Consider the following 22,851-nt stretch of genomic DNA (forward strand, 5'->3'; position numbering starts at 1 on the left):
TTTGTCATAGCCGCAGAGTGGGCGTGACTGCACGGAGATGCTTCAGGGAGGAGGTGAGTTTGCTGGAGGTCTGCAATGCCGATCTTTGGGGAAAGACCCGTTCTTCCTCCCTGCGAACCAGCAAAGAAAATCAGCCCTGAGACGATTAGTGCCAAGAACGTGTTCTGCCCTGATTAGTGGAGTAGAGCTTCCGCGGTGTTCATGCCACTCCCAAGACATCCATTGTCTCTCTCTGGAGAGAGCACTTCCCGCCTACGAGCAGCAGGGGGTGCTGTTCTGAGCAGGTTGGCTGGATTTTTCTCTGGGCTTCAGATTCTCCTTTCCCTCCCTTGCTTTTTGTCAGGAACCCATGGCCCAACCGGAACTTCACGGTTGTTGCCATGCTGTGCCTGATCCCTGAACCCTGATCCTCCGGTTAGCAGTGTAGGGGCTTATGACACGCAGTTGAGCAGTTCTGATACTAACCACTAGGGAGCAGTGGTGCTCACACACCACTTTGTTGCACTGTAGATCCTTTCTGCTTTAAGCCTCCTCTCCACTTCCCTTTGTCCACATGGTCCGTTCCCATTCCAAACTCTCCTCCATCCTGTTCAGGGGCATGCACTGGAATCAGTATGGCTGCTTTTGGAGGGGCATTTTCTGTGCCCCCTGCAGCTGGAGAGACTGTCTCCCTCCCCCCGGATGTGGCCGGAGAAGCTGGCCCCGGCGCGGTCAGAGGGGCTGGTTCACCCCGGGGCTGGTGGAGCTGTCGCCTCCAGGCCAGAGGAGCTCGCTTTCCCTGCCCTGGCCCCAGAGGAGTTCTGTGCTCCCACTGATTGGGGGCCACTGTGCCCCGGCTTGCCCCGCCCCCTCCTGGCGCATGCCCTTGATCCCATTGCCCTGTGTGGATTAACTGGTCAGGTAGCGCCTTCTCCAGTTGAGCTCGCTGCTCTGTTTGGACGCACACTGCTTTGTCCAGATGGCCGGACGCTGACTCTGAGCCAAACCCCGCCAGCGGGGCCAGCTGCGGGGCGTGGGGCCAGGGTCTCTTACCAGTGTAGCTGCAGGCTGGAGAGGAGTTTGCCTTCTCCACCCCCGCATCCCTCCCATGCTATAACCAGGAACGAGGCCGATTTTTTGCATGAGGATCAGCGTGTCGGTAGCGTCTCGTGGCAGGGGGGTGAAGATCGGCAGAGAAACGACCCCTTCCGGCCCTGCTCCCATAAGCTTTGCGGGCATCCCGTTCATACGGGACGCACACGGCAGATTGGGCCAAACCCACCCTCCCTGGGGGGGGAAACATTCACCCCTTGAAATAAACAACCCCCTGCGTTCAGGGGGAAAAGCCGCTTGGCAGCATCTGTGTCCCGAGCCCTGCCTCAGCCCCGAAGCAGTGCTGGGAAGGGGCCGTGTTTATCATTAAAGAGGCGTGTGGGCCGGACACGCTGCAGAACTCCAGCTAATTGCTCGGCGAATGGAGCCAGATGGGCTGCGACCGCTGCTGTGGGAAACGGCCTTTGTCTGATGCCTGCATATGCTGTTGCTATAAGGAAGCATCTTTCTTGCTGCGTGTTTGGCCGGGATTCTTAGCTGGTGATTTGAAAAGCTGGTCCCCGCTTTACCAGCGGCCACAGACGAGGCCCCTTTCTGGACTGACCCCTATGGCTGTGGTCCTCCCCTGCCTCCTCCCCAGCCGATGTGGAGCCGCTGGGTGCCCGCAGAGTATTTATAGCCTGCTTTGCTGGAGGGCAGAGGGAGGGGGTGGAGTGGGAAGGGTGAATGGAGAGGGGAGGGGGAAAGTGGGGTGTGGGAGATGCGGGGAGAAACCCCCCACTTCGGAGCATGGATCCTTTTGCCCACACTCACCCTTGCAAAACATTGGAGAACCAATCCTTGGAGAGGAGGAGAAGGAGGAGGAAGGGATAGCTCAGTGGTTTGAGCATTGGCCTGCTAAACCCAGGGTTGTGAGTTCAATCCTTGAGGGGCCATTTAGAGATCTGGGGCAAAAAAAATTGGGGATTTTTTTTGCCCCAGAAAAAAAAACAGGGGGTTGGACTAGATGATCTCCTGAGGTTCCTTCCAACCCTGATAGTCTATGAGACTGCGTTAAAATGACAAGCCTGGCCCTTTAAATTTCCTCCTGGCCTTCTCTCATCTTCCCTTTCAAACAGCAACTCAGGGAGCTGCCCGCAGGGTGGATTCTCTAGGATGACTCTTAAAGGGCCGGGACTGTACCCCAGCGAGGGACCGTCTGAAAAGGGGCCTGGTCCCCCCCAGATTAAAATGACTGGAGTGATCCTTCGTGCTGTGCTGCCAGGTGTGGTGCAGCCGCCCGTAACTCGTCTGCCTTCCCTCGGGGAGGAGCTTGTTCTGTCTCTGGTCCCTGTCCACCCCCCCACCCCACAACCAGCACGTCTCACCCTAGAGCCGTGATCAGCAGCTCACCAGAGACGGGGGACTCGGGACCGTTTACCCCCAAGCCCACAGCAGCGTTGGGATTCTTGGCAAGTCCTCTGGCCATTAGACGGCAAGATGATCCCAGATGCCTGTCCTGACTAATACAGAGGGGTAGCTCTGTGGTTGAAGCACAGAACTGCCTTGGCTTCTCCTCTTGTAAAATGGGAATGATACTTGTTTGCCGCCCCCTCTGATTCAGGAGACATAGGTTCTATTTCCCAGCTCGGCCATTTATTTACGGTGCGACCGTGAGCGTTTAGGGAAAGTTTCCTGTGCCTCAGTTTCCCCAGCTTAAAAATAGGACTAGTCATCCTTCTCCACCTTTGTCAAGTGCTTTGAGGTCTGTGGATGAGGGAGGAGCCTGCTGGGAGGAGGGGAGTGTTTATGACAAGTATAGCTTCATTGTTTCGGCTTTGTTAAACACTCTCTTGTTGTCAGTATCCATGTGGCCTAATTACTTCACTTGGTCACATTTCAACTTGATGAAGACGCTGGTGATGCCAAACGCCTGCCCTGAGTGAAATGATTTGCGGGCTGTGTCAGGGTCCTGGTGGAACCACCCTCACTTCTTGGCAGCCTCCGCTGACAAGTCAAGTCGTGCACAGTCATCCACTGAGCTCCCTCCTCATCCCGAGAGAGGGCCAGTCCCCACGTGTCAGGGGGGAGGCACATTGGCAGGGCAGCCGGGGGAGGGGGGGAGTTTTCCTGGTCCCTGCTCTGTGGTTGCATACAGAACTTGAGTCTCTTTGGTCGTCAGGCTGGCATCTTTCATGAGCGCACAATTCTCATGCACTGTTTAAAAAGACACAGACAAAATCCTAGTGCTTGGCTGCCTGGGGAAACTTGCACCAGTGTCATGACATCGATACAGTTGCACTGGTGGAAACCTCTAGTGCAGATACCCTACGCTGGTGCAAACTGGAATTTGCACCAGGGCCTGTCACATTAGGGCCTGCCACATTTTTGCACTACTGCAATCGACACACTTTAGAAGTTTGCACGCTGCTGTAGTTCACATCACTGCAAGTTTCCCTCATTTAGGCAAGGCGCTAGATCTTAAAGTCCTTTACTGATCCCTCCCGGAGAAAGTTCTACCCAGAGATCACCTCTTCTGCGTTCTCATCTGTTTGCTATTATTTTATTACCAGGGTCGTCCGCGTAGAACAGGATCTCTTGCTTCTCACCGGCTCATCTACCAATCCCTCCCATTTCCCCCCACCCCTCTCTAAACTGCAATCGTACGTTTGTGCCGTCGGTTGTTTTCAAGGCAACCGATAGCGATATCGCAAAAACTAACCACATCTAATGGGCCGATGAGAAGTCAGGAGCTAGTGAACTCAGTGGAAACAAAGATCCTGTTGTCATGCAAATGCTTTTCAGTGCTAAAGGATTTCTTTTAGTGGGCTGCGGGGATGAGAAATGCATTCTGGGGGATTGACTCCCAAACAGAGGCAATTGTGAGCTGGCAGCCCCTGAGAGGGAAGTTCTGCATTTATCCACAGAATAGCGATAGGTCGTGCCCTCTTAGGGTGACCAGACAGCAAATGTGAAAAATTGGGACGGGGGTGGGGGGTAATAGGAGCCTATATAAGAAAAAGACCCAAAAATCGGGACTGTCCCTATAAAATTGGGACATCTGGTCACCCTATGCCCTCCCCTTACACACACACACACACACCCCCCCGGCTGCCCTGCTAACCATCCTGACCTGGAAGGACTTGAGCCCCTGGAAGGATGAGAGGTTTATGCCCCATTCATTCCTTGGCCTCTCCTGAGACTAACGAGGAGGGGCAGTTTCTGATTTAATACAGTTCTCGTGGATTGAGCCTCTATACTGTGGCTATACAAAATCTGAAAATAGAATCGATGCTGGCTTTTAAGGCCTTTTCTACTGGGGGGGGGGGGTTGCCCACATTCCAGCCCCCAGCACAAGGGCACCAGTGCAGACGCGTAGTGCACAGAGGGTAAAACTGTTTTGCACTGATCCAGCTGCGTGTGTGTCTGAACTGTAATCACGGGCTGTGGTTGCCACTCGAGTGGACGCACCCACTAGTTCTAATCTAGCTGGCTGGGATACCAGAGTAACAGTGCTGCGGCCGAACACGTGATTACGCAGGGTTCCAGCTGGGCTCGTCCAACCTGCGCTGAAGCCCTCTGCGGTGCCTCGTCACGCCTCCAGGGCCCGAGCGAGCTAGATTAAAGCTAGCTGGGGTGTGCCTACTGGACCTGCCGTCACGCCCTGGGATTGCCCTGCAGACATACCCCCTGTCTGACTGCGGTCTAGAATTGCCCTGATGCAGCTACGCCTCTGGCTGAAATCAGGGCAGTCCCACCAGTGAGGACCAGGCCTGAAGCTCGCACCTTTAGAAACGGGCTGGAGCCCTGGATTTCGGACCCAAACTTCAAAGGGGGTGCTGGGATCGAGAAGTTCTGCTCCGTACCTATCGCTCATTTCACCCAAAGCACCAGCGGCCCTTTAAGAGCAGGGAAATCAACTGGGAAGAATTCTGAAATGTCACCCCCCTCCGCCCCCCCCCCCACGCCCCTCGGCTCTGAAGGGTGGTGTCCCCACCCCTCACTCCAGTGATGAACAGGAGTAATTGTTTAATTCGTAATAAAGGCAGTCGTCGTGTAAGTGGGTAGGTGGAGGGGGGGGTTGTTGTTTTTTTTTTTTAGGGCATGTTAAAAAATTGATCACTTCCTTTTCTTCCTGGGAGAGTGAGGGTTTTGGCATAAATGCATTTTTGAACTTAAGCGCCCTCATCCTTTTTAACCAGACAGGTCATTAATAAAGTCTTCGCGGAGAGCCCCGGCTTTCTCACGTAGCTCAGCAGATATATTGCTTCGGTGAATCCAACGCTGCAGTGTTAAGTCGCAGTGATAAAATATTTATTTGCCATTAGAAATCTTACTTTTTTTCTTTTTTTTTTTTTGATGTCTTGCTTTTCCTTTCTTGGAGCGAGCCGGGGGAGCCCAGCTGCAACAGAGCTCTGAAGAGTTAAGGATCTTATTAATGGGATTGCCAAGAGGTCTCATCGGCGATCGGGGCTCTGTTGTGCTCAGCGCTGCACAGACGCTTAGGCCTTGTCTGCACGAGCAAGTGGAACCGTTTTAAACTATACGAGTTTAGTTCAAGCGGTTCCACCCCCATCAGCGTGGACACAATTACACTGGTATTGCTAATTCCCAAACAGGCAGGGGGATACGATGTACCCATTTATTACTAATCCCTAGCTCTCATATAGCACTGCTCATCAGCAGACCTCAAAGCCCCAGGTCAGTACCGTTATCTCCATTTTACAGATGGGGAAACTGAGGCACGGGGGGGGAGAGTGAGTTGCCCAGGCCAGTGGCAGAGTCGAAGAATAGATCTGAGTGCTAGTCCAGTGCTTTAGCTACTGGGCCACACTACCGCCGCTACATCACTGTAACTATGTCCACCCTCGGGTTGGTCCTGGTACGTAACTGTTTTTTCTGGTAGAGCTATTTCAGTGACAAAGAAAAAATCATACCCCTAACCAGTATGGTCGCCTCGCTTGGTTGCCTTTGCCCCAGAGCTTACAGTCTAAACAGACAAGATGAACAAAAGGTGCCAGGGGACACTGAGGCTCAGGGAAGGGTGCTCAAAACACGGCTCTCAAGCCACCTCCTCTCCTTCTGCTTGCGCTCCTTGGGTTTTTTTTGTTTTGTTTTTTTTATTGTTTGTTGAGGGGATGTGTTTTAATTTTGAACTAGCTCCTAGATGGGGGAGAGGGGAGGGGAGGGCGCCGATCATGGATGAGGCCTGGTGGGAGCCTAGCAGGAGGCGGGGAGCATTTCACAGCGTGTGCAGGGAAAGGTGGGCAACCGAATGTGTACTGAGAACGGGGGGGGGAGGAGCGGGGGGCCAAGCCTTCAGCCCTGAGCTGGGGGTGGGGAGGACAGGATGCGCAGCTGGGCTCGTGGCTGAAGTGGAGGAGGCAGCTGCTGAAGGGGGTCGGAGCAGCTGCCCTTCTCCTGCGGTGCTTGGGAATGGTGGGCGGCCACCTGTCCTGCTCTGGCGCCCTCCTGCTCTGCGGCTCAGTGGGGCTGCCTGCTCCTCCCTAGCCCCCTTGCTATTGCACATAGCCGGGGGCCTCGGTCCCTGCTGGTGCTCCTGTGCCCACCCCTGCCCCTCCTTATACCTGGGAGGGCTTTCCTTCCTGCTCCCCCCGCCCCCCATCTGCTTGTGTCCTTTATCTCATCCTGGGCTGAGATAAAGGGGGGGAGCATGTCGTGTTTCCCCAGGGGACTCTCCATCGCAAGCACAGGGACCCTGGTTGGCACAAAATGGCTTGTACATCCTAGCACTGTGCTCTAAACATCCCACTCGTCATTCGTCCTGCCCTGCAGGGTGGCTTGCCGGATCCCTGCCCCCCACATGTGTGATATGAGCCAGCCCTGCCCCCCCACCCCGCCCCTCCGTGCAGTGATCGCATTGGGTGGATTTTTACCAGCCGGCCCCGGCCCCTGGTGGGACGGAGAAATCTTCCTCTGTTTGGGTTCCCCTATGGAGCCTCGCCCTGCCACCTACCCCTCTCTCTGCTAGGGCCTCTCCTCCCCGCCTCCCATCCGCCCTCAGGTGTGTCAGCGCTGGAGAGAGGAGACAGGCATCCTCGCCGAGCCGCCCGCTCCCCCCCCCTTGTTCTCCCGAACGTTGCCGCTAAAATGAAAAGACAGGGCAGCACTGATCACGCGGGAAGAGCTAATCTGGACTGACATCAAAAACATGTTAATTCATGGCAGCGAATTATCCGTCTCATTGTCGGTGCCGAGAAACAACAGGGTATTCTGTTCTTGCAAGGGAGAGGCGCTCATGCATTCAGAGTGTAAAACATGGCTCTGGAATCGCGCCGTCAGAGCTTTGCCAGCGCTGGCACCGGGGCCCTCGCCACGTGCTGCATGCTGGCGTCTCTTAGCCCCAGCTCGTGGGCAGCACCTTTGCTGGGCCAGGGCGCTGGGTGGGTGTGGGCGTGCTCTGCTTTCCCCGCCGTCCCCCAGCCAAGCTGGCCCCTTGTTCCGTTTCAGCGTCCCCTGCTGATGCTGTGTTGTCGTGCTCCCTTTGGAGCTGGCTTGTCCCTAGCCCCTCTCGTGCCAATCCCCCCTTGCCTGATGGTGCCAGTTAATGCCCCTTGGCATCCTGCTGGCTCTTATCCCCAAGCTTGCTGCTGTCGGAGTGCTGGTCTCCTGGTGCCCGTCTCACCCCCGCCACCACCTACGGCTGCAGCCTCTCCCTGGGGCAGATCGACATTCACTCCTTACTCTCCCCCAACAGGCCAGAAGAACGTCCGTGTCACCAGCCTGCTGATCTGCCAGGGGCTCCTGTGGGTTGGCACGGACCAGGGCATCATCGTGTTACTGCCTGTGCCCAGGCTGGAGGGCATCCCCAAAATCACTGGTGAGTCTGCTCTTCTGGTACATCTTGCCCCTGGGGGCTTGGCTGGGCAGAGCGGAGGGTTCTCAGCTGGGCCAGGAGGGAGATCGTCAGCTCTGCGTTGGTGCTGGTAGATGCCTGCCAAGCTAGGGTTAAGCTGCACCCAGGGGACTGGTAGAGAATCGCTGTGGGACTGCAGAGACGTTGCGGCTGGCTCCTTCGCACGTCCTGCAGGGCAAGCAAAGTGCTAGCACTGGGATTTGCAAATGAGGCGAAGGGACCATGGCCCTCCAAGTCCCATGGCATCCCAGTGGCATTTGGGCACGTCTCTCCCTTGGATTCCTTCGCAGATCCCAGCCGAGACCAAACGCAGCCCTGGAAATCCAGCCTGTCGTGCTGCGGGCTCTGGGCTAGCGCGTCTGTTTTGTCAGCTTGCGTCGCGAGCTCCAGAGCGTGTTTCCACCGTGATCTGCGCAGCTCAGTGGGGTTTAGCGTGGCCGGCTCAGTGCTGGGGTGGGACGCCTCCCAGAAAAGCCCCGGGCCCTGCCAGAGGTGGCGCCGGTGACTCAAGCAGCGCACTGAGCCAGCGGGAAATCGATGCCCGGACGCGCTGCTCGAAGGCGCTGTGCTGCGGGAAGCGTTGCCACTTGTGTGGGTCTCAGGACTGGAAGCCGTAAGCGCTGCTTGTCCTGGAATGTCCCATATTTATCCATATGTTTGCGTAACCCCCCCCGCCCCGGCACATGGGTGCGCCAGTGCATTTCGGTGCCCTCCTATGCCCATCAGGCGCACATTACAAAGTGAAAGCCTGGCATGTTGCTTTGTGTTCATGGGCACTCTCCCTCCCTGGGCTGAGTCCTGGACAAACTGAATGGGACCATGGAGAGCTGTTGCCTTGTCGCACACCATGGGGGTTCTCATGGAGGAGACTTTAATGTGTGTCGTACCTGCCAGCCCCTTCCAGCATGGGACACGTGGGGCAAAAGGCCAGAATGAAACCCTTTGGGTCCTATCTCAGACAGCAGCCCCATGCTCCCTGGCTCAGCCACTGGGAGACAGGGTCATTCTTCACTGCGCCTGGGGAAGGAGAGGGCATGGTAAACTCCAGGGATGAACTAGAAGGGCTGCAGGTCAGGGCTGCGGTGCCCTGGTGGAGCTGTGGGTACCAGGGCTGGAAACGCTCTGTATTTCCCCTCTATTCCCTCCCACCCCCCCAGCAGGTGCTGCTGAATGTCAGCAAACAGCCCCGCTTGGGCACCATCTGATCCCTGAGAGAGGACGTGTTACCGTCGCTGGGTCAAAACTGTCCCCGTCACGACCACAACGGGTGGGCTGAGCTTCCCTTTCAGGACTGGCCACTGGGATTTCCCAGCATTCCCCTCCCCCCCCCCCATTAATATGAACCTTGAGTCGCACCGCGGGGGGGTAAAAGGGGGCACAGCACATAGTCAGGGAACAGGGAGTCCCAGGGGCCGTGAGGTGGGAGGGGACTTGGGACTGTAGGCAGAATCAGAGGGGGTGGGATGGGGAGCCATTGGCTCAGATGGGAAAGGCTGGGTGTGGCTATAGCCAGACCCAGCAGGCGGACGCAGCACGTCAGCCCAGATCCCCTGAATGATTTCAGTGGAAATTAGGAGGATCTGGGCCGTTGGGCCGGCTATGCAGCTCATGCACATCACGGAGGGCTGAGCGCACTGGCCCCTGCTCTCCTCGCTGGCGCAGGGTTAACGGTGAGGAGCGGAGAGCTCGGGCCCGTCTGTGCATCTCAGAATAACGTGCTCTAGTTATCGAGGCAGCAGGGAGCCGCCGGGACTCGGCAGACGAGCCTTCCAATATTTATGAGGCGTGAACTTGATTTGTTTTCTGAAGCGTTGCCTGTTAATAAAACCTCTCTCTCTCTCTCCTCCCGGCTCCTCTCCCAGGGAAAGGCATGGTCTCTCTGAACGGCCACTGTGGCCCTGTGGAATTCCTGGCCGTGGCCATCAGCACCCTGGCCCCGGACGTGCTGAAGAACGACAAGGAGGAGGAGGGCGGCCAGGAGGAGAAGCCGGATGGCCCGTCTCCAGAGCTGTCTGCCCTCGACAAGCCCCCGGCCGGGGAGATGAGGAAGAAGGGGATCCTCCTGAAGTACCGCCTCCACTCCACCTCCCACCTGCCCGGGCAGCTGCTCTCAGTGAAAGATGCCCCTCCGGCGCCGGGCGGGAGCACCCTGGAGCACAGCGAGGAGGACGGCTCCATCTACGAAATGGCCGACGACCCGGACATCTGGGTGCGGAGCAGGCCGTGTACCCGGGACACTCACCGCAAGGAGATCTCCTCGGTGGCCATCATCTCCGGCGGGCGGGGCTATCGGAATTTCAACCCCAGCAGCAAGCTGCCGGCCTGCAGCGAGACGGACAGCACTCTTCTCATATGGCAGGTCCCTTTGATGCTATAGCGTCAACGGCATCCGCTACCCGCAACGCAGCACTTAGGGTGGCTAACTCTGGCTCCGGACTCGTGCCAAGCCCCATGAGGAGCGGCCTGCACCAGGGAATGCTGGGATTGTATCTGCTACCGTCCCAGGCCGACCTAGGGAATGACTTGCCCGCTGCTCAGGAGGGGGTGAAGCCTCTTCCACTTACCAAACAAATGAACACCCCTCCTCACTCCCCTTTTTTTAAAGACTTTTTTTCAAATGTACTATTCTTTTTCTTGAGAAACCAGCTCATTTTTGGGGGGGTTCTTTTACCGTTGCGGGGTGTGTCGGGAGCAGCACCCTCCCTGCGGGCTGAGGAGGTTTGCTGAGCTCTTGGGCGCGTCCCTTCCGAAGGGGGCGTGAGCGTCTGTGTGTCTGTGTGTGAATATATGAATATATATATATATATATATATAAATCTAATTCTGTATATTGTTACGGGTATAAATAAAACCATCTGTATATATTGTGGCATCCAGAAGTGCAGGAATAAAAAGGGGGCGCACATTGCAACATTGCAGTCCGACGGGTACTGTGTTCTCTCGAGCTTCGCTGGCCGGTCGCGTGGGGTTCAGCTGGGGCGCCCTGCAGACAATGTGGTGCATGTACCTCTGGGCCTTGGTTTTGAGCTGGGCAGGAAACGGCTTTCCCAGCCACGAGGATTTACACTGTTTCAAAGGGTGCCTGCTTTGGCATAGGGACGAACCCCGCAAGCTTTCCATGTTTTCCATGACAAACCAGACAGCTGCCCCCACCAAAATAGCGGTGGTCGGGCCCTCAGCTGGGATGTGGGAAACCCAATTCCAGGTCTCAAGAACCACCCCTGACAGGCGTTTGTCCAACTTGTTCTTGAAAACGCCAGTGATGGGAATCCCACAGCCTCCCTTGGTAACCTACTCTAGAGCTCAACTGGCCTTTATACCCCTAATATCTAACTTATATCTCCCTTGCTGCAGATTAAGCCCATTACGACTTGTCCTACCTTTAGCAGACATGGAGAACAAGTGATCACAGCCCTGTTTATAACAGCCCTTCATGTATTTGAAGACTATTATCAGGTCCCCGCTCAGTGTCTTTTCTCAACACTTAACAGGTCCAGTCTTTTTAACCTTTCCCCATAGGTCAGGTTTTCTAAACCTGATTCTCCCCTCATCTCCTACATCCCAGGTGAGCGCCATAACCATGGGGCTGCGTGGGCAGAAGGGTGTTTGGAGCCGAAATCCCATTCTGGACTGGAGAGCGCTTCCTGACTAAAGTTCTCTTGAAACAATCTCTTTTGCGGGAAAAGTTTCAGGGTTGAAAAATCCACATTCTGTGATGAAGAAACGTTTCATTGAAAAATTCCTGACCAGCTCTAGTCTGGCTGCATAAGGTTTCTGTCTGGCAGGTGCTGAAATGTGTTGAGAGATCCGTCTGTCCTTGTGGCCAGTGACAGCAAAGGCCTGGGCTTAACTAAGCTTGGCCACTAGGTCTCTCTTCACTGTGGAGTTAATTCAAGCTGACTCCGCTTGAGTTACTCCTCTCACTTGGGTTTGAGCCTATACCCCCCTCTCGTGCCATCCAGTTGGAGTGAAGTGTTTGTGTGTGTGGGCGGGACTCGAGTTGGGGGCAACACATGAGTTAACTCTGCAGTGAAGACAAGTCTGGTGTGATCGCCTTGTGTCCTCAGACCCAATCCCCTCTGTTCTGGGCTGAGCCACCTTGGCAATGGGTAGGATGCTGGGGGACGCTTGCTTTGTCGTTGACTCTGGTGTTGGCACAGAATTCCAGTCTCCAGGCCTGCCAAGCCGACACCTATCCCATTAGTGCAAACGCTTGAGCCCTAGCTAGGTGTGGCCGTCTCCCGCACACAGCCCTGCTATGGCTGACAGAGCGTTTCCTTTAGCTCAGACAGCAGGGGCCTGCTGTTTCAGAGGCGAAGGCCATAGGCTCTGTGCCCGGTGTCGTGTGTGGATGACCTTGTCTGCAAAACCGGAAACAATGGGGCTGGGGGATGATGTTACTAGAGGTTCTTTCTGGGATAAATCCAACCACCTAAGTCCTTGTGACTGGAGATCCCCAGCATGGGCTTTGTGTAAAGAGGGTGGTTGTTATGCTTTGTCTTGCCAAATTCCTACATGTTGGTTGCCTCCATTCCACCTGTGTGTTTTCAGCTGGATTGGGATCCTCTTCCGAGTGCTCTGTGCCATTGAACAGCTGTTTTCATGCCACTCGCTGTCGGCCCCCATGTCGTGACTAGAGTGGATGATGGGATGGGCGCCGCTCTGGCTCTGGTGTCTGGGCAGCGAGCTGTGCTGGGAAGGGACGCAGTTCACTGAGCTTCTGAGAGTTTTGCGTGGCTTGTGTTAGAGCAGTTGGCCCAGGCTTGATGTCTAGCCAGGGCCAAAGATCCAAAAGGCACATGGCGGGGAAGCCGTCACTAGCATCAGGAGTTCTTATTGCAAACCCTGGAATGCAATTTTTGGTGCAGCCTGTGGGCGCGAAAGCCTTCAGCGTAGCAGGTGTTGCAGGTCTTTGGAAGGGGAGCCAAGGATCTGGACTTGGTCTGTGCAAACAAACCTCTTCATTGAATGGGTTTAGCTTCGAAAGGACTTAGCGAGGGCTTGTTACTTAATGAGCCATGGAGCTTGGGGAGTCTAAACAGCCTGCGCCTGCCCCTTTGTTGGATGAACACCACAGGGCAGCCCCGTGGTTTCCACGCCTCCGTCTAGAGGAGAAGAAGAAACCTGGTAGGTCCTTCAGCCTCTGCCTCCCGACAGGCTGGCTGCCTTCTTGCTAATCAGCAAGAGGTGATGACACCAATTGCTGCTGCAGCTGTCTCCTCGCCCAGCAAAGCTGCAGTGGAATAGGAGATTCCACGCTCCACAGCTAGCAGGGCTGGGAGTCAGGGGTGCTCAGCTGGATTCTCCCTGCTTATGGGGCTATCCTCTACCAGTGACTGCAGACACTCTGTCCTTCTGTCTTCACCCCGCCCAAGAAGGCTCCAGGGGCAGCTGCCCTCAGCGATGTGCCTGGCAGCAGAGATCCCGGCAGGAAAGGGGGAGCAGACAGTGTGGAAACATGGGTAGGTTTTGGGGTGCACGTATGGAGGAGCCATTCTAGGGGAGATCACCGCTTACCATTTTAAAGGCTCTGGGCCTGCTCCTTGGTGGGGGTACATCAGCATAGCTCTATTGATTTCTATGGAGTGACCCAGATTTATATTAGCTGGGGTTCTGTCCTTCATTCTTCAGGGGAACAGCGATGAACAATCCCGCAGGAAGCTACAGTCCTGTTCCTTTCAAGGTGTTGCTCCCTCCCCCCATAGCTGAAGCTCAGGGTGCCGTCTCAGTCCTTCTCTGCAATACAAATATCCTCTGGGTGCAGCAGCCAACGGGTGAGCCTTCCAAACCCGGAGTGGGCCAAGAGGAGGAAAATGAGTCCTAGAGTCGGGGCTCTCTGCCACCAGCTCAGTCCCATTGTAATGCCTCTGGCAGCCCGCTGTAGTCTGAGGTCCAGAAATACAGCGCAGCCTTCAAACGGGAAGGGAGGGGAACATGGGGTCCCCTTCAAAGACACGGTGCCAGTCCTCTGGGTTATCGTTTGCACTGTGGCAGCACCTAGAGGTCCAGTTGAGACCAGGGCCTGTTGTGATGATTGTGCCATCTATGCAGACAGGAGAGGCAGAGGGTGGGGGAAGGGGCACAACGTGTTATCCCCATTTTACAGATGGAGAACTAGGGCCCAGATCCTTAAAGCTAGTTAGGCTCATTGGATTCAATGGCAGTGAGGAGCCAAATTATCTTTGACGAGCTCAGCCTAAGTGACTTAGATCTCTGAACCCAGATCTCTCGAGCCCCACCCCAGCACCCAAACCCCGATACCATCCTTCCTCCCTGTCTTGGTTGCATAGCATGGCTGGCGTGGGAGGCATGATAATCAATGAAGAGGTTACAAGACGTAGCTGGTGGCTCCCTGACTGTCTCCTCCCGACAGGAGCAAGCCCCTGAGTGGACAGTTGGGCACAGGAGCTGGTGGGAACGGCTAGATTTCACTGTCCCATGGAGTCCTTCTGTTCAACTGATGCTTTAGGTTCACTTTAATCTGCCTGAGGACAGGCAGGGGAAGGGATGAGCCAAGGAATATTGGCGTGGAGGGTCGGGGTTGGAAAAGCAAAGATCTGATAGAAGCCCTCTTGGTGCCAAACTTCAGACGGCAGGAAGAAGCCTTCCCAAGAAATGCAAATGCCGCGTGCTCCTCTGGCGCGCACCACCTTGCTTGTTCCCTGAATAATTCTTGAGGCTCAAGTGTCGGGCATCCAGCCTACCAGCTCTGCTCTGCAGGAGCATCAGCCCTGAAAGATGTGCAGAGACTGCCATCGGGCCAGACATGGCTGCTGCCCAATGCCAAGCTGTCTGCCCACTGGGGCCATCGGTTCTGGTACAGCAAGGGTCTTCCCTGACACCATGGTGGCCGGGCACTTACAGGGGAAGTGCTGCATTCTTCAGAAACATGTTCCAGGGGCAGATTTGTCTAGGCTGGAGCTGGAACTGTTGTTGCCAGTAGGGGTCCGTACGCTAGTTCTGAGCTGCACGCTAAAAATAGCGGTGATGGCAGGAGTGGCCAGCTGCCCTGCGTACATGCCCAGGCTTCAGCTGGGATCACCCTCCAGGCAGCTGGGCTCCCTTCACCGTGGCTGGGCCGCTGCTATTTTTAGCTTGCTATCACGAGCACGTGTGCGCGAACTGGAAACTGCACCTCTCGCTCCATTGTAGTCGTCCTCGGAGAGAGAGCTGGAGACGGACCTCCAGCAGGACTTGCATCTATGTGACATAGGAGTACTTCTGGAAATTCGACTGTCCAGGCTTTTACAGGCCAAGCTTCTAGAGCATGGGACGGTTTGGTTTAAATTCTCAGGGTTCATGCAACACATTCTGTTTGGGCTGCTGTTCTGAGCGAGGTCACGCACCTCCTTGAATTTGTAGGTGGAATGATGCCAGCAAGTCAAGGTGAAACTCAGCCCAAACCACCAGCTTAAACGTGTTTTCTGCTTGCAACTGTGCTTTGACCCACGTTTGCTTGGAAGGTGTAGGAGCAATGGTCTCACATTGCAGTGAGGGAGGTCTAGGTTGGAGATTAGGAAACGTTATTTCACTAGGAGGGTGGTGAAGCACTGGAATGGGTTACCTAGGGAGGTGGTGGAATCTCCTTCCTTTGTAGTTTTTAAGGTCAGGCTTGACAAAGCCCTGGCTGGGATGATTTAGTTGGGGATTGGTCCTGCTTTGAGCAGTGGGTTGGGCTAGATGACCTCCTGAGATCTCTTCCAACCCTAATCTTCTGTGGTTCTATGATTCTAGTGGGGATGAGGGTGGGGGGAGGGGTTGTAACCCAGTGGCTGTCAGGGGTCATTACCAAAGATTTCCAGAGCTCTAAAATATTTTCCTCTCACTCAACAAATTCTTTGCTTCCTGGTCCTCCATCTTGGGTTGTCATGCTCCTTCTGCTTTCTTCTGACTGGGCAGAGGACTGAACGGGACCCCCAAGGAGCTTCTTGTTGCTGTTGGAAGAACTCAGGATCATGCCCCCTGCTCAGGGATTGAATGGTGCTGCCTATGCAGCTACAAGACCAGCTGGCGAGAGATTCTGGCTGGGAATCGAACTCCAGTTCCCAGCTTGGCTGGCCGTGGTTCAGTGCTGATTTAAAATGTCTCTGCACTAACCCTTGAGGCGTTTTAATATGATCAACATTTGCTGCCATGCTCTGTTGCAAAATCTGCCAAATCCTTCCTTCATGTAGTGGATAGGATTGTAGTGGTGCATCGGAGCTGAAATTGGTCTTTCCATCCTTGCCCACTATGCTGCTGGTCAGGAGGAGAGGAGGAGGGTCAGGCTGTGGAGAAGGAAGAGACCCCAGGAGTCAATTAGCTGAGCTGGCCGGAGGCAGCCAGTTCTGTTACCCAGGTGCAGCATTCGATCAAAACCAAAATCTTTTGAATGCTTTTGTGAAAGCAGAATTTTGTGGGCATGCACATATGTGCTGGTGGTTAGGGCCACCAGCTTGGGACGTGGGAGACCAAGTCCCTGCTCTGCCTGGGATGAAACACTGCTCTGGTGGCCTGTAGAGTGGGGTCTCCTCTTCCCCAAGATGGAACGCACAGCTGAACGTTAGAAATTTCCTGCAAAAAATAAAATTCTGAAAATCGTTGATTCGGTACCATCAAAACCGTGCCAGTTATACTGTGCTTGGTGGTTAACCAGCTGGGACGGTGTGGAGCCCGGGTCCTGGGAAAAGACAGCAGAGAGCAGCAAATCTTTGAGCAGGACAATTCACCCAGCTGCAGTGCGTCTCAGCCACTAACGACAGGTCACTCCATCCAGCCATCTGCTCGAGAGGAATCCTGGACAGGGGAAGACGGAAATTTTGTCCGAGGACTAAATCAATTTAAAATAGGATCCTCTGATGGCTTCAATTTGATTTTCGTTTTCAGCATTGCAGTTATCAGATTTATAGTCCCAGCTATTCATCCTTGAAATGGGACAGCCTGGCCGGCGCTGTCAGAAATGAGAAGAGTATCTGGCTTACACCAATTCCCTAGTATTTTGCTAATTAGATGTCAAATCTGCATGTATTTATTTTTTTTTTTGCACAGCCTTTCCTTAATAAGTTTTCCTGCATCTCATCTGCTGTCGCATACAGAAGCGTGGTTAGTTCATGGATTCTGGGGAGGGTTGGGCCCGTCTTGGGGTCAGATCCTCCGCTGGTGTAAATGAGCGTAGCTGCCTTGAAGGCCATGGAGCTGTGTTCGTTTTTGGTTTGTTTTTTTTTATGCCAGGTGAGGATCTGGATCCTTACCTTATGGCATCAGTGCAAGTAGTTCTTTTTGTAATCTCCTACATCTCTCTTCAGCATCGGCCCAGGTCTTTAAGCACCTAACCCCTGTAGCAATCAAGGGGAGTTCGGTGTCTAAATCCTTTTGAGGCTCTTGGGCATAATGGCCAAACTTCTGAAAAGTGACGAGTGATTTGGGGTGGCTCAATCTCTGAGTGGCCCAAGTGGGTGACCCCTTCGAGGGTGTTCAGAGAGGCCTTGCTCATCATGTTCTGAAAATGAAACCCCTTCAGACGGTCTCCAACCAGACACCCCAAGTCGCGTGTGACAGTCGTAGCGTGGCCCAGCTCTTGGCCAGCTGTGTGTTCCTCACCCGGAGGCGGCACCTGGTTCTCCTGCAATACCGGCCTTGCCCCTGCCAACCAGCTGCTGCCACAAAGGGCAGTTTGTGATGTTAGGTGAGCAACGAGCAGCGGATTCTGATCAACCTGCCAGAAGCCAAAGGGCTGCGTCTTTCATGGAACCATCCAGGAGATTTAAAACGAAATGAAAAGAGCTGAGTGAATTGCAGAAAACTCTGTGCTGGCCGTGCAGAATGCAAGGGCCTGTTTCTTGCTGGATTCTTGCGGGGGCCTTAAAAGGACCCCTTGAAAGGCCCATTTCTGCCTGGCGGTGGTGTACCTGCTGTAGCTACATGTAACGCCAAAGATGATTAGAACTCCGAGCAGAGGGCGGGGGGAGGAATTTCTCTATTCCCACCCCCACCCCCAGTTTAATTTGTGCAGCTGCGGCTCATGCTAGGGTGGCCAACTTTCCAGTTTGTGAAAACCGGACGCTGAGCACCAGAACCTCCCCTGCCCTGCCCCACCTCTTCCCTCGAGGCCCCGCCCCCCACTCCTCTCCCCGCCCATCGGTCGAAAACCGGACTCCTGGCAACCCATCCATGCCTTTGCAATTGGGATGCAGGTGAACCACCTTCTACAAAATGCTGCAGCAACCCTCACAAACTTCAGCCTGGGGATGCAATTGCTGTCGTAGCCTGGAACTGCTGCTGCTCTGGCAAATCTGCAGAGGAGCCTTTTGACAACGCCCCAGAGATGACACTGAGCAAGAAACCCTGCGTCACGAGGAACGGCCTTCAATGCAGGTCCCTGTCTGTGCTCGGACGTGACCCCTGCCCCTGCCTTAGCCATCACTAGGGTATCTGAGGGCCTCGCAGTCAGGAACGGAATGATCTTCACAACCTCCTTGTGAGGTGGAGAAATTGTACGGTGGGGGAGCTGAGGTGTGGCAAGATTAAAGAGTTTCAAGGACTCAGCACCCATCTTTGGGGCCAGATTTTCCAAAGAGCACTGGCTCCATTTAGGCATCTTCTACTGGGAAGCTTATGCCCAGATTTTCAAGAGTCCAGCACCCAAAGTGCTGCACTGTCTTGAAAAATGTGGTCACCTATTTTAGTGCAGAAATGGGACCTGAGCTCTTTTGAAAATCTGGCCCTAAGTGACTTGGCCAAGATCCCTCAGGGAGCCTGTGGCAGAGCCAAGAACTTGACCCCGGCCACCTGAGTCCCAGGCTGATGCCTTAACCACAAGCCCATCCTTTTGGCCCGGATTTTGTGATTCTAAACCAGGGATGCGCTGGAAACGTTCCCAGAGCCTGCATCTACATAGCAATGGTTTTCGTTATTATATCTGACACAGCCATCAGCTCTCTTTGCACTTTAGAACGTTCTTGATTGATTAATAGAAATTGCTTGCCAATCGAGTCGAGTTCAGCAGCTATGAACCAAGCGATCATCCCCAGAGGCAGGAGCAAAGGCCACCATACGCGGCCTCTAGCCCGTTAGAACCTTTAGCCTACCTGGGCTGGGACTCTGTAGTTAAGATACAGCAGACTGGAGGGTGCAAGGTTTAATTTTGTCTAATAAGGGGGCATGCGGGGCCCAATCCAAAGCCCATTAAAGGTTACCAGCTTATTCAAAGCTCTAGTCTATGGGTCTTTCCAGTGACTTTGTAGACGTTGGAGCAGGCCTGAAACAAAGTGGTTTTAAGTGACCACGAGAGCCAGAGGGACGCACCTGGCCCCTTGTCCACACCCTTTACGGTGAGACCAAGCAGTGCAGGGCTTGATCAGGATTCTCTCTGAGCCAAGCTCTGGCAGCAGCTGCTCAGGGTTACGTTGTTAGCTGCGCTCCGGAGGGCTTGATTATTGTTTATCAAATTAATGTACTTTAGCCGGTGTGGCTGTGTAATGAAGATATTTTGCGGCACCTCGTTTTCTGCCGGCTGTCTAATAAGGAAGGTATTGCACTTCTCAGAGGAGCTGGGTCTTGCAGATTGAAGCCGTCAGAGCGAACAAACTAATTCCTGTTTCCTTTAATGAGATCGGCTGTATGGAACGTGCAGGTAGGTCGGACCCGTGAGCTGGTCCACGTGTATAAATGCCTCTCGCCTTGCAGAGGGGCTGCCAAAATGCAAGGCCTTTCTATGCTCTCTGGGAAGCCAGCTCCTCAACTGGTATAGCACCATTGACTACCACTGACGTGGTGCTGTGCTCATGGGTAGTGTTTGGGGATCTGTCCCATTGACTTCAATGGCACTTACATGGATTTACACCACCTGAGGGTCCAACCCAGAAGATTCTTCTTTCCTGGCTTTGATTATGAGAATTATTTGCTGAATCATGATTTCTAAGGCTTCACAATAGCAGATCCTCTGTCAGTGGGATAATGATGAGAACCAGGGCCTAGGCTAGTAATTCTAGTAACTCGCTCCTATCTAGCACTTCTCTTCCAGAGCTCTCAAAGTGCTTGTGATGTCCTGGTTCTTGAACCCAGGTGCGCAAGTGCCCAGACAGCTGCTGCACCCTGGCCTCCACCCAATGCCTACTGACACCTGCTGGGCTGAGAAGCTGCTAGGACAACAGCCCCAGCCAAAGCACAGGGTTGCCAATTTTGGATGGATGTATTCCTGGAGATTTCACATGACATAATCTTTCCAAGAATTAAAAATTAATCTTTAGACTCCAGGACAATCCTGGAGGGTTGGCAACCCCACCAAAGCACCACCCATGGGAGCTCTGATTGGAGGATTGCCCTGCTCCACTGATTGGTCCAACTAGGCTATTTAAGCCAGAAGGAGGCACAGGAAGTTTGTCCGAGCAACAGAGGGGTTTCCTGTTGTGGCTGCATGGGACCCTGCTTGTATCTGCTTCCTGCATTCAGCCCTATTCCTGATTCCAGCACCACTCCTGGCACCTGCCTTTGCTCCTGTTTCCACCATGTTCCTGCTCCGTCCTTGATCCTGGCCTCTCCTCCTGCCCTTACACCTCACCTCTAATCCTCAGCGACCAGTCCTGGCTTTGACTTCTCACCCTGACTCTGGTGCTGACCCTTGGCTTCGTTCCCCAACCTGGGTGCCTGCTCTGCCCACTAGCCCTGACTACTAGGCCAGACCACCTACATCCTGGTCCCTAATGGTGCTTTACAAAGAAGGTAACTATCATTATACCTGATGGGAAAATAGAAGTGAAGTGATGACTTATGTGTGTGGGTGACCCAGGGCATGAGACTGTTCCTGCCTCCAAAGCGTTAATAATCCAAATGGATAAGTCAGAATAAAATTGCCCAAGGTCCCACCTGTTCATGGCAGAGCCAGGAATAGGAGCCAGGTCTTCTGAATCGTAGTCCAGTGCCCTTGTCCCTGGATCACACCGCCTTTTACCCCCATCTGCCTAAGGCTAACCCAGCAAGGGGCCCCTCTGACTTGCTGAACTGCATAGGACGAGTTAGGAGTTCACAAACGATCAACAAACTGAACTTGAATATGCAAATGGCTTTTGAGCAGGACGGCTTTTGACCTTAAATGAGAAGTGGAGGAGAAGGACCACAGGGTCTGGGTCAAAGGCGTTCAAGCTGGCTACACTCGAGGAAGCAGAGGAATGGTAAGCTCTTGTATCTCCTGGAGGAATGGGACAGCGGTTGGTGGTATGGCGACTGATTTATTACAATGCAGGTAACAAAGTCGTGACTCTTTAGGGCTCTAGACCTGTTGCTTTATCTCAAATACTTAAGTGACCCCCGTTACTATTATATTTGAGCACCTCAAAAAAAATCTTCATACTGTATTTATCCTCAAACACCCTGGGGGTGCTCTGATCCCTGTTTGAGGGACCAAGAATCCGTGAGTTAAAGGTCACACAGACAGAACAGAGAGCCTAACCTGTGTCTCTGGCAAGTACCCTAACCTCTGGGTCATCCTTCCTCTCCAAGTCCTTGCTTTCAGCTGCAGCAGCGATTGACCTATGCTCCTCCTACACCAAGAGCCCCCACGATTGGATTGATGCAGGTATTCATGGCCCTGTTAATCAGCGTAGCATCTGAATGTCTCAAAACTTCCAGTAGCTTCTGAGAGCGGAGGAGCAGTTTCCATCTGGCGGAAGTGGCTGAGTTGCACTGATGGGTCACTAGAACTGGTTGAAAAAGGCAGAAAGACTTTCACAAAGAATGTTGTTGTGTTAAAATGTTTCATCTAAATAGCAAAAAGTTTTCATTAAAAATTAAAAAAGAAAAAAGTTTGCCAAAAATTGTGGCCAAAATCTTGACTTTTTAAAAATCAGTTCTACTGATGTCATTTCATTATGATATTAGGCCCCAATCCCGCAATCGGATCCGAGCAGAAAGACCCTTGCATCTGATGGTAGGTTTGGAGCCATAATGATTTGCAAGAGGGCAACTTTGCTGCTGAAAGAAAACTGTTTCCAGTAGTCGTCATAATCCCTAGATTTTATACAGAGCTTTCGATCAGTCGATCGCCAAGTGCTTTACACAGCAGGTCAGTATCATTATCCCCATTTTATAGATAGGAAAACTGAGGCTCAAGGAGGTAAAGTGACTTGCTGAACATCCTCCAGCAGGCCAGGGCAAAGCTAGGACCAGAACCCACATCTGCTGATTCCCAGTCCAGCTGTATGCACACTGCCTTCCTACCACTAATGGATACCCCAGATCGATTTAAATATACTGGGGTGACGATGTATAGAAAAGATAGCCAGACTCTGAGATGCTAGCCGGCAGGATTTCTTGGCAAGTTCCAAAAAGCTTTTCTGAGCGCTGGGGAGGATGTAATGCTACTTGTACTCTTTAAAAAAAATAAATGTAATCTGGTGTATTGTAATGGCTGGAAATATTTCCTTGTAAACACCTTTTATGGCATGTTTCTGACGATAAATCTGACTTTCTAACATCTAAACCGTGCAGGCTGCTGTAGGAGGCAGTGGATTTGACGTCTGTGTATTGGAAAAGCTGGCTTGAACAGCTATGAATTAAGATCCTAGTTCTCCACTTTTTTCAATATTTCCGTTATTGATCAGTTTCTCCAGACTCATTATCACTCCTAGATGCTAATATGACAAGCACCAGGCAAGCTTGTCACAGGCAGCATTTGAAAACTCCTGCCTAATGACGTTAAACAGAAAGCTACCTTTAATGACTGAGAGCTTTAGGTTGGACTAAATAGGCCAGCTGGCTTCTTTATGGCTGCTAATCTGACATAATTGTTTGTAGTGTTGTTGTGGTCATGTTGGTCCCAGGATATTAGAGAGACAAGGTGGATGAGATAATGTATTTTATTGGACCAACTTCTGGTGGTGAAAGAGACAAGCTTCTGAGCTACACAGACCTGAAGAGCTCCGGGTAAGTTCAAAAGCTTGTCTTTTTAACCAACAGAAGCTGGTCCAATATAAGATATTACCTCCCCC

At 53.3% G+C, this 22,851-nt stretch overlaps 1 protein-coding gene across 9 annotated transcripts in view; it reads left to right on the forward strand.

The window, feature by feature from the left end:
• ARHGEF10L (Rho guanine nucleotide exchange factor 10 like) overlaps nt 1-10,799 on the forward strand; it is a 186,700-nt gene extending 175,901 nt beyond the window's left edge. For all 9 annotated transcript variants that reach the window (XM_043531746.1, XM_043531742.1, XM_037881154.2 and 6 more), the window contains 2 exons: nt 7,730-7,852; nt 9,751-10,799. In XM_043531746.1, coding sequence (XP_043387681.1) covers nt 7,730-7,852; nt 9,751-10,265 — 638 coding nt within the window. In that variant the 3' untranslated portion in view covers nt 10,266-10,799. The remainder of the gene's footprint in view (nt 1-7,729; nt 7,853-9,750) is intronic.
• The last annotated feature ends 12,052 nt before the right edge of the window (nt 10,800-22,851 follow it).

Source organism: Chelonia mydas, chromosome 18 (genome assembly GCF_015237465.2).
Source record: "Chelonia mydas isolate rCheMyd1 chromosome 18, rCheMyd1.pri.v2, whole genome shotgun sequence".
NCBI lineage: Eukaryota > Metazoa > Chordata > Testudines > Cheloniidae > Chelonia > Chelonia mydas.